This window comes from Anguilla anguilla, chromosome 14 (assembly GCF_013347855.1).
Source record: "Anguilla anguilla isolate fAngAng1 chromosome 14, fAngAng1.pri, whole genome shotgun sequence".
Classification (NCBI taxonomy): Eukaryota; Metazoa; Chordata; class Actinopteri; order Anguilliformes; family Anguillidae; genus Anguilla; species Anguilla anguilla.
In genome coordinates this window covers 24970673-24982160 of record NC_049214.1, presented here as the reverse complement: position 1 = coordinate 24982160, position 11488 = coordinate 24970673, and the positions used below count along the sequence as shown (strand labels likewise).

General features: G+C 46.8%; 2 protein-coding genes across 2 annotated transcripts in view; one reads left to right on the top strand and one right to left on the bottom strand.

Annotated features, from left to right (window-relative positions):
* Positions 1 to 1402: 1402 nt before the first annotated feature.
* On the bottom strand, positions 1403 to 2682 carry LOC118213263 (alpha-2C adrenergic receptor). The gene has a single exon (XM_035392100.1). It carries the CDS (start codon positions 2652 to 2654, stop codon positions 1563 to 1565), a length of 1092 nt encoding a protein of 363 aa, XP_035247991.1. The 5' UTR covers positions 2655 to 2682; the 3' UTR covers positions 1403 to 1562.
* A 1533-nt stretch (positions 2683 to 4215) lies between these two features.
* cplane1 (ciliogenesis and planar polarity effector 1) overlaps positions 4216 to 11488 on the top strand; it is a 34216-nt gene continuing 26943 nt past the window's right edge. The window contains 11 exon segments of the mRNA XM_035391876.1: positions 4216 to 5207; positions 5973 to 6108; positions 6567 to 6686; positions 6983 to 7215; positions 7349 to 7449; positions 7565 to 7721; positions 8190 to 8293; positions 8410 to 8592; positions 9378 to 9630; positions 10081 to 10239; positions 10673 to 11394. Of these exon segments, the coding sequence (XP_035247767.1) occupies positions 5127 to 5207; positions 5973 to 6108; positions 6567 to 6686; positions 6983 to 7215; positions 7349 to 7449; positions 7565 to 7721; positions 8190 to 8293; positions 8410 to 8592; positions 9378 to 9630; positions 10081 to 10239; positions 10673 to 11394 (2249 nt within the window). The 5' untranslated portion in view covers positions 4216 to 5126.

Below are 11488 nucleotides of genomic sequence, written 5' to 3'. Positions count from 1 at the left end.
CAGAGCTCAGAAAACTATTTGAACCCAAAACAAATACATTTTTGACCCAGGTCTGACTTTAACACATTCAGCAACTCCCAACAGGTATTTCCATTTGTTACAATTTTTACAAGTTAAAAAAAAAATTGTTTTATTCCATTGGTCTTGTTTTCCAGCTGTTTACCTAGACAACCTCCTGGTGAAATGATCTGAATAAGAACTTAGTATGTTTTTTTGGCACGTTTATATTTTAATGTATTCTTTTGAGGAATGGCGCTAAATGAAAGCACAACATCTTTATAAAGCAATTTGTGCCTTTAACAAGCTTAGCAATTCTGGTCTGAATGTTTGGCTGGAATGCACACATGAGTTTTACTTCTTCTTTTTTTTAAAAGTGCTATATTTAACATATGGCACTGTCTTGGAGCCAGTGTTTGACCATTGATCAAAACCCATCTGAACTTTTTCCTGCCTGTGTAACAGTAATGTCAAAACAGCGTGAGCGCTGGTTTAAACAACTTGCGATTATTTAATTGATTCCGGATGCTTCTCTCGGCCTGTGTTAACATGTCGTCTAATGAAACATGATTGCACCTTTGAGATGGTCTGAGATTACACTAAATTCAGCCCTTTTATAATTGCATTTATAATTGGAGACCAGGGACATGCAGCTAAGCAAAGTTTACTTCTTGAGAGATGAAGCTGTGTTTGTGATAATTTTGTTGGTCAAATTGCAAATCTCCAGCATCGTCTAGTAACCAGATACCTGTACACTATTGTTTTATTAGTAAAAGTGATTTATTTTCAATACAAATGTGAACATATTTATATGTGTTGAGTGGTACTGGCAGTTGTAAAAGTAATTATTGGCACCAGGATATTGTATGATATACACTTCTAACAGTGAATTGTAGCGTCGCTAACATGTTGACAACTTGTGTTGACAACTTGATAGATACATACATTTACAAGTCAGAAAGAGGGGGCCCTTCGTAAAATACGAGCTTCAAGCACATTAAGCCAAAAAGGGGTCAGGTATTTATTTATTTGCCAGCATTTATTTATTTGAAAATACATTTATTTTTGCACCTACTTGTACTCTACTGGGTATGTGCTATCATATAGGGTAAGTCAATGGATCCATTGATGTTATTCATAGGATTTTATATTAATGTGTGTGGTTTTTCCCCTCAGGAGATGTATGAATTTTAAAATGCATTTCATATGTAGGTATGCATTTTGGCTTTAAAGCGTTAATGGTAAGTGAAAAAAATCATAATCAATTGCTGTTGCTGAATTGAAAATACAAAATATTGCTATAGAACACATGTTGGTTTGAATTTATGGAATCTTAAGTTGAGAGAAACGTGTATTACTAATAATTACAACCAAAGTAATAATTTAAATAATTTTTATTGTGCTATGCCAGATAAAATGTCACCAAAAATTTACCTTTTGATTTTTCACAGGCTAACAGTACTAATACAGTAACACACGGTTTAAAAAAATAATTATCCTCCGAATGACATGAATTTTCATATTAGCCCAAACGTATTGGCGAGGCGAGGGCGACTGGTTCTCCATTACCGTCTGCAGGAGCAGGACAGCTTCTTGACGCCGTACAGGAAGATGTAGGGGATGATGCAGGTGTAGGACGCCGCGATGTAGCTGGCCACCTCCACCACGAGCGAGGACCTCTTGACGTTGCTGGTGATGCGGAGCAGCAGGTGAGTCACCCAGCACACCAGGAACACGGTGGCCACCGCCACCACGCTTTTCGCCGCTCTCACCTGGTTGCCGTGGCTGCCGGCGGCCTTGGCGGGCTTGGAAGACGGGGCCTCCTTGGCGTCCCCCTGAACCGTACCCTTCACTGGAATGGGGAGAGTGGCGGGCTGAGCGTCGGGTGATTGAGGTCCGTCGTCACCCGTCGTCAACGAACTTACCGGGGCGCCCGCGGGTCCTTTGCCTCGCGCGGCGGCGCCGTCGGTTCCGCGCCTCGACCCGGACTCCGCTTGCTCCTCCTTGCCGTGGCTCTCGGAGTTCATGGCCACGATGCGCGCCTGGTGGCGCAGGAGCGTGATGACGATCTGGATGGAGAAGAAGACCATGCCGGCGATGGGCACGGCGTTGGCCAGGGTCAGGTACATCACCTCGTACGTCTGCCGCGCCACGGGGGACGGGAAGCTCTCCGCGCAGTCCGCCAGGCTCTCGTTCCCCGTTTCCGCGGCGACGAAGAAGAAGTGGGGGATGCTGAAGACCAGGGCCACGCCCCAGCCTCCGGCCAGCAGGGAGGCCACCAGGCGCAGGCTGTCCAGCCGAACGGGTGCCGTCCCGCGCCGGAGGGACCCCACCAGCTTCTGGTGCCAATACATGCTGATCAGCAGCGTGGAGATGATGCTGCTGGTCTCAGACAGGCCCGCGCAGAACAGGAACACGCCGCAGTAGGTCCTCCCCATGAACCAATTGTCGGCGAAGTCCGCCATGGTGTCGGGCAGGTCCACGAAGTAGTTTGTGATGAGGTTGGAGGTGGCCAGGTTGATGAAGAGGGCGTCGTTGGTCCGGATTTGGGACATCCTGCTAGGTAAGGAACGGATGGCCAGCCAGTTGTTCCCCAGAATTCCCAGGAGGCACATGAAGGCTCGGATGAAAGATTCGATCCATTCGACTGCGTTCATTTTAAGGGAAACTTGCGGGATTTCTTCTCTCTCCCTCTCTCTGTATATATCTTACTGTAGGGCGTATTACATATAGAGCAACTATTGCCACTGTCTTTCCTGCAGGTTTAGTTATTGCGTTTACCTTTTTGTATATATGCACAACAGCTGCAATTTCTGGACTGCACAGGTCCTTTATTGCAACTTAATATGTATGTATGGCAGGTTTTCGTCACCACGAGCCAATCACAATCTTAGCTCCGCCTCTAGCCCCCTGGCCCCAGAACAGAGCTGCTGCAACACAAATGAGACTCTGCTGTGTTGTTGGGCTAGTAGTTGTTATATTTTTACTTGCCTCCTGAAGTGGGTTTCAAGACCCTGACTCAAACTCCAAAGATAAGGCAGAAGAAAATATATCAAATAGACAATGTTTATTAACCAATGTACACACAAGAAAAATAGAAACAACAATTTTGAATTTTTGCATTTTGTCCACTTTTCAGACATAAGAGTTATACACTCATATATTTGTGAAAGCAAAAAAAAATTCTACTGAAACTAAATTTTCATTATAAATGCCTTTCAACACATTTTCATTGAATTATTTCACTGTTGTTGAATAAACATGATGTCCTATCCATTTCCATGGGGAAAATTGCTAAATGTTTGCTTTTTTCACTTTGTGAGCATAAAACTGACATCAGCAAATCAGAAAAGCTGGAAAAGGGTGGGAGGACTGAATTGCTGCAGTTTCATTGGCTAGCTTTGTGATCGTTCAACTTGTACTGAAATGGCTAGCTAAAGAAAAACTTGTATTTAAACAAAATGACAGAATTCAACATTCTATTTGCAATGCTTGGGTACGCTACTAAAACGAGTTGTAATATTAATATTCCCAAGTAGGCTAGACTAATAGGCTTTGTATAGGAATGTCTGGAATATCATGTAATGGGTTCTCTTCCTCACCTGGTGATCATACCCAAATGTTTTATTCATACCCTAAGCTAACAGCTTAGTCCTCTTTTTTTAAATGCTATGTCCAAGACTCTCAATATCACTTAGGATCCCTGACCCCTAATTGCCTCTTAGAATGAACTAGTTGCACTCAAAATGTGACTGATGTTGTTGCCTTTACTTCAGTTATTGCATGCAGATGTATAGTATTACAATGTAAAAGCTCAAACAAACCCCCTGTCACCTCCTGTTTAAAAGACCTGATGCTTTTTCCTAAACTTCTAAAAAGTGAAATACACTTTAAGGTATTCACTGACCATTTTTACATGCAATGGAACCCCAAAGGCAAAGAAAAAAAAAAGAAGGAAACTCATTTGTATGCTGTGGTGACTATTGATTGGATGTATTTCTGTCTCCTAATAAAAAAGGGATGTCAGGAATCAAAACCCATCAAATTTAAAAAAATTTATGATCATCTTTATTAGTAGTAAATTGATTGTTTTATTACTAAACAGTTTTATAATTTGGAAAAGTGTAAGGATAATCAGCCAAAAAATCTAAATATGGCTTAATTTAGTTAACTAGCAAAATCACTTATTGCAGCGTCATTTCATCATCTGTTACACTATGTCGTGTTAAATTGTTTGGAAATATTGTAACAGAGAGATAATAGAGCAGATTCCCGCTTTTAGTTTGAATTTTTTCCGCCCTGTGGAGTCACGGGAAGCCGTTTCCTATTTGTACTGTGGCTGGCGTCGTTTCCAGGGTTTCAGCGCTGGTTTGTGTTGAGCGGTCTACGCTTGCCTGAATCTTGTAAACAAGCTAACGGGAGCTAGCGAAATTGTTTTAATGAAAGAGGTGCAGCTCAAAACTAGCAAGCTGCTAGCTGCTCGTCTACATTTTTCGCAAGCGGGTTGTATTGTTAAATCTTGTCACATTTCTGCGGTTACAATTGCAGCAAGTAAGCTAGTTGCAGCTATGTATCTAGCTTACTATTAACTGCACAGTTAGCACAGTTAACGTAAGCAAGCAGGACAGTTTAGCTTATGAAAAAGTAACTTGCAACTCAGTTTTTGAGCGCGTATCATTAACCTCGCTAGCCAGAATAATTCCAATTTTTAATGGCTGCTATGCTAAAGTGCCAATTTCAGCGGAGACGAGTATCTAAAGTTGTCCAGCAAGGCGATGGCTTGGTTGTTTGGAAAACAATACTAGCTAACATTAACTTGCGTAACTAGATGCATTTATGGAAAACCACGAATTTCGTCAACTTTGTAAAATCTACTGTTTTCTAGCTGAAGTATACTGTAGTCATGTCAAGCACCCTCGTCTGTATAGCCAGTTTGACTAGTTTAACCCATGCGCTTTTTAAAAATCAAAATAAAATTAGCCAGTTAGGGAGCAATGTGCAAAGCTTACTCTTTCAGGGAGCAGCAGGACTCTCCTTAATTGCAGCATCTGTTATTTCTCTGACGGGTAGCTAGTCAGCTTGCACACGTGTTGCTTCTCTTGTATTTCTGGGGTCGCCTTCATGTCAATATGGAATTGCATCTTGAGGTGGTGTTACTGTCTACTATCAAGAGAAAGAAACCATGGCCTCGGTTTTGCTGGCTTGGATTGGTGAGAAAAACAACAGATCGTTTCAGACAGAGTCGACACTGACACTGTTCCTTGGTATTTGAGGTGAAGTCAGGGGTCTGCAACACTGGTATTGGTTTATTCTGGCTTTTGTGGTTAGTCAGCACTGTAATTGATCAGTGTGAAGGGAACCTCTGCTGGTGGAAAAATCCCTGATCTCAAAATGCAGAGGTGGTGCTAGATTATGAATGTCTTTTATTATTATTTCTTAACGCTAACTTTTTTGTTACTTGCTTTAGAAAATGCTCTGAACTTTATGGGATTGTTGACATTGGCTCTAAAGGCACTGACTCCCTTTTCCTTTTTTAAAGTTACAATTAATGCAGTTGATTACATCGACGTTTCTGACCTGGTTTCTTGGGTTTGATTTGGTTGGTGATATTACTGGGAAATAAAAAACAACCACCCTGTGTATGGCGGCAAAGTCCATCTTTGACTGCAATATTGTAGCCTGTCAAGAAAAAACCAGGCTTTATATTAAATGGGGATATTTAAACCAAAACATGCCACCATCTCTAGAATTGCCATTTTATATGTATTTCCCCACAAAAAAAAAAAAAAAAACTGGCTATTTTGGCCCACCTCACTTATTTCTTTAAAATCCTTGAAATTACTTTCCCTTTGTAAAGTAGTGATAGAGTAATCATCAAAATCTCTTAATCTGAAAAGGTACTTGAAATGTTACGGAAAAGATTAAATGTGTAAATGTGAATTTATATGGGAAGCCTCTGTGTCTTATTCCTGCAGGAGAAGGAGTCTGTGTTCCTGCTGGATGACAACCGGATCAGTGAGATCAACATGGTTTCGGGGCGCACCAAGAGGAAGGTTCCCAAACTGCAGCCCCTGGTCCAGAGGGCCCTGACCACGACGGTGTCCCAGAACGGTGCGCTTGACGCGGTCTGCGTTCATTTATCGCCAAACCCAAACGCTAACACTAACACATCGCTTTTTCAAGGGTGGAGGGAGACAGCTGTGTCTTTCTGGCTTTCATACTTCTGCTCTTGACTGTTAAACTAGCCCTGTCTTTCAGGGAATTGAGCTGCATTTATTCACACGATCATGAATGACGGCTGGAGACTGTACAGTGTGCTTATGGGAAAACTTTTAACTGAGATCTAATATACCCAGGAACCAGAGTTTGTCTATACAGCAAATTAGCGGATTGAAGCAGCGTAATTGGAGCAAAAACCTTCATACACACTTGCCCTTTGAGAACAAAATTGTAAAAACGTGTACTTGCTTTAGTTGATAACGGTTTCTGTGAGAAAGCTGACTTCGCTGATCTGTTTAATTGGATAAATACATTTTTGCTGAGCCCGCCTCTGTGCTCTCTGTCTGTAGGCATGTGGCTCGCTGGGCTGCTCGTCTCAGGAGATGTTTTTCTGTGGAGCAAAGACCGGGGCTGCCTGAAAACCATCAACGCTGCCCCCTCTGTGTCTGAGCTGGTCACTGCAGCTCATGGTGAGAGAGAGTGTGTGTGTGTGTATGCGTGCATGCGTTTGTGTGCGTGTGTGTGTTTGTGTGAGTGTGTATGCGTGTGTGTATGTGTGCGTGCATGTGTGTGTGATTGTGTGTGTGTGTATGCGTGTGTGTGTTTGTGCGCATGTGTGTATGAGTATGAGTGCGTGCATTTGCTGATTTGGATCTTGGTTCTGATCAGTTCTATGTACCATGGCACATTCTGTTGCTCTCAGCCAATGAGTGTGCAGCGTGTATAGTTCCCTCTCCCTCTCCTGTTTGTCTGTCTGTCTGTTCAGAGGGCTCCATACGCCTGTCCCTGCTGGTTTCGGGTGATGGCCGGCGGGTGCTCCTCACGGCCCTGACGGGACAGGTCTTCCTGTGGGAGTGCTCGGACCGGCAGGACCTGGCTGGCGCACGGGATGGGGTGGTTAGAGGGCACTGGCGGCACGTTTTGCCCCCAGAAACGGCAGCTCTGCCCTCCCCCCAGGACAAGGAGGCATCCCAGAACAGCGTTTTTGCCCAGGGGGAGGTGTGCGCCAAAAAAACTCACAGAACATCAAGCACCGAGCTCAACTCTTATCTCCACCATTTTACATGTTACAGAGCCTGATAGGACAAACAGCCTCCTTCAAACCCTCGGCTTTCTTCCGTCTCTATCTCAGGCGGTGGGGGACTGTTGCCTGACAGCGTTCGTCTTCACCGCGGGGGCACAGCTGACGGTCACCTTCCTTAGGATCCAGTGGGAGGAGAGCTCGAAGCTCAGGTGAGGTCTTTGCTTCGAAGGCAGCAGTTAGAATGCTCCCGTGGGGTGCTGACGCAGGGCCTCTGGCGCAGGGCCTCTGGTGCAGGCCTCTGATGTGCGCGTGTTCTGTCGGCAGCTCTGCAGGCTGCAGCGTGCACTGGGTCACGCAGACGTACCCCCTGCCGCAGCTGTCTCCGCCGTGCCGGCCGGTCAAGTCCAGGGGCGCGCTGGTCCCGGCTCTCTGCCCCGACGGGCAGCTCCTGGCCGTCGCCTTGAACCAGAGAGACCCCAGAGTGAGTGTCTGTCTGGAGAGAAATGCTGATTTAATTAGTGGGACCTAATAATGATGATAACCGCAGCATAATAATAGCTGGTTTGTAGCTGACAACTGCTAGCAAAACGCTACCTGTTTGCATTCTCAAAAACCAAATCGTTTTAATATTAATGTCATAAAAGTTTAAGCTAGCCTGTGTGCATCAGTTACGGAATTCGACACTTGTTCCAAGCTCACCAATTTCTACACACAGGGTGATTTGTTTCTTTGAATGTTCACCCTTTGCATCAGCAATAATGTCCAAGATAATCTATACATAGTATATGGACCTTGAAAAGGCATAACTGGGTTCACACCCACTTCAGCTGATCAGTCAGTCTGTGACTATTAAGGTCATGATCTCTATAGGTTCTGTGTTATGTTTTCTCAAACAGACCCTTACTTCTGAAGATTTGTCCCTTTAATTCACTCTCTCGCCACTGCACAGGCCACTCAGGTTCTGTTCATCAGCACCCTGAACTTTGTCACCGTGTCCAGCTGGCTGGGGGGCTGCGGCAGCAAGAACCTCTCCATCCCGTCCAAGTACACTAGGTACGTATGCACGAGCGGGACTACAACTCCCAGCATTCAGCGCTACAGCAGTCTGTGCCTGCCTCTCTCACAGACGCATAATGTTTGAGACGCATCATGTGTCCCGTCCCGCGCAGGTCGTACTGGGTGGCCTGCATGAGCTGGGCCCCGGGGGGCCTGCTGCTGGCCTGCGTGCTGAAGCGGGGCTCCCTCCTCCTCCTGGCGCGGCTCGGGGGCCTGCTGTCCCTCTCCACCTCGGGCTGCAGCGTGGAGCTGGGCCCCGCCCACTTCCTCCCCCTGCACCCGCTGGTCACCTGCAGGTCTGTGTGGAGCGACTTCGCCGTTTTTTCAGACTTTTCTCAAGTCGCCGCTAGGCTAGGAGGGCCTGTTATCCAAACCAAACAACCGCGGCCCTCGTTGAAAGAAAATGCCATTTGTTTTCTTCTCAAAAATTGCTTACCAAAACCAGCTGTATTATTGGTTCAATACGTGGGTGTGAAGCAATGTAAAAATGTGTTGCCTCCCACCTGGCTAGCTCCGCCCTAGTATTTCCTCTACTCCATCTTTATTGTTTAAACACCCAACATTTTATACAAAAACACTCGAGGGAGGCCTACCTTGAAATAGAATAAACACATAATATTATTAACACAAAAAACACCATTGTAGTAGTAATCACAACATTAAGTAATGAATGGCTCCTGTAGCCTAAGTTAAACTGTAAAACAAACGTTATTTGCTGGCTGTTCATGTCACAGCTCAGTACTGTTGAAGTGAGTTTTATCATCACCTCTCCAAAATAGCTTGTATGATGGCACAGAAGTATTTGAGTAGTTACACTCCCCCCATGAGAAAAAATAGTAGTATACTAAGCATACTTTATATAAAATTTTAGTGTACTTCAAGCATTCTTATGTATCAAATAGTGTACTTCAGCTATACTTCAGCATACTATTTTTCCACATGGGTCTTGATGTTGTTTTCTCTCAAACTCTTTCTTTCATTCTTTTCTCTCTGAAACTCATTCTCATTCTTTTCTCTCTGAAACTCTTTCTCTTTTCCTTTTCTCTCTGAAACTCTTCCTCTCTTATTCTCTTCCTCTCAGGTTGCCGGGGCCCGCGTTGCCCGGCGACGCGTCGCCGACCAGCTCCTGCGCGTCGGCGCGGGACGCCCTGCGGCAGCGGTACTCTGCCGCGTGGCACCCGCGCCAGCCCTACCTGCTCATGTCCGACGGGTACACCGCCAGCGTGCTGCGGGCGCCCCCCCCACAGGCCTCCCCCTCTGCGCTGGTCCGCTCGCTCCTCCTGCACTGCGCAGAGGGGCTGGAGAGGGCGCGGGGGGGCCTGGGGCACGGCAAGGTGGGGGCTGGTACTAAATACCTGAGTACTGAATACTCATACTGAGTACTAAATACTGAATAAGACTATGGATAGGGTAGGTCTTTACTTCAGCTTTAAATCTGTGGGGCCAGTGAACCTGAGTACTAAATACTCATACTGTGTACTAAATACTCAGACTGAGTAGGGCTGTGTATAGGGCTGGCTTTCACTTCAGCATTAGATCTGTGAGGGCAGTGAACCTGTGTACTAAATACTCATACTGAGTAGGGCTATGGATAGGGTAGGCCTTTACTTCAGCATAAAATTTGTGAGCCTGAGTACTAAATACTCATACTGAGTAAGGCTGTGGCTAGGGTAGTTCTGAGATCTTAAGATGGTCCTTTTTACATACTCGCACTGAAGCAGAGATTCTTTACTGAAGCAGAGTTAACTCTCTCCATTTTAACTCCCTGCCTCCTCCCCTCACAGCCCCAGGTGAGGCGAGTGCTGGAGTCCATGCCCACGCTGAAGCTGACGGCCGGTCTGCAGGAGCTCGGGACGCAGGAAGCCGCTTCGTCCACCCTGCCTCACTTCCTGCGAGACGAGACGGACTCTATGGGCATCACGCAGACGTACACTGGGTCTCAGGTGAGAGGCCAGCATCTGTCCTGGCATTAAAAAAGTATTTAAATACATTGAGGCTGGTTTCACTGACAGAGATTAAGCTAAGTCCTGGAGTTTTGTATGTTAAAAATTGAATTTGGTCTAGGACTAGGCTTGATCTGTGTCTGTAAAACTGGCCCAATATTTTTTCTTTTAAAGTTTTTTTCCCCATTCTATGTGTCTCTAAGTAGTTTAGTTGTTTCACATATTTTTGTGTATGTATATATAAAAGGCATAGATATAAATGTGCATGGTATAGTGAAGTGCATATAGAAATAGAAGTTCTCTTTCTTGCCTTACTATGGTATGGTTACAATTACTGTACCACATTTTTGATTGTTCTATTATGTACTGTTCAGATATATGAAATATGCCTGATAATGGGTGAAAGATGAGCTCTGACATAAGCCCTCTGTAGTTTGCAGGCGAGGAGGACTCTGATGATGAAGGCACTCAGTTCCTGGGCACGCACGTGGGGGACAGGGGGAGGCTGGAGTTTGCCTCCATGTTCGACACGCTCCACGCCCATTCCGACTCCCGCCTCGACGACCCTCCCGACCCCGAGGAGGCCCGGGACGAGGAAGGGGGCTCCCCGGCCGTCCTGGACGAGCTGGAGCGTGCCCAGAGGAGCCTGCTGACGGCCTGGGCCCTCGCCGTGTCCATGGGGGACGTCCTGGAGGACGGGGGGCGCCTGCTGAGGTCCGCCGTCCGCTGCGCGGTCCGCCTGGCCGGCCTCCTCCAGGTCGCCCCGCCGAAAGGGGAAAAGCCCCCCGCCCCGGGGCTGTCCCGCGCCTGGCCCCTCTTCCGAAACCTCTACGCCCTCCTCCCCTGGGACGGCCTGCGCGGGGGCGGCTGCCTGGGGGCGGCCGTAGAGCTCACCGGGCGGATGGTTCGGCTGATCCTCTCGCCCCTCTCCGACGACGCTCCCAAACGCGGGCGCCCCGGGCTCGTCCCTCAGACCCTGTCCTCCGCCCTCCTCTTCCTCCGAATGGCCTCGCGGAGTCTGGACCTCGCCTACTCCCTCCCCCAGGGGGCGCCGCCGCTCGCCTCCGACGTCTTCTCCGTACCGTTCCTTAAAGAGGGGAACGAGAGTGGCGTATCCCAGAATGCATTGCTCGCCGGACAGCGGCCTTCTAGCAGGTGTGTGTGCCTGCTCTTCTCTGCGGTTCTGGGGCCTCCTGAATAGACTACAGGGCTCCTTCCTGATTCCACAACTCCAGCTAAGGCTGGACAG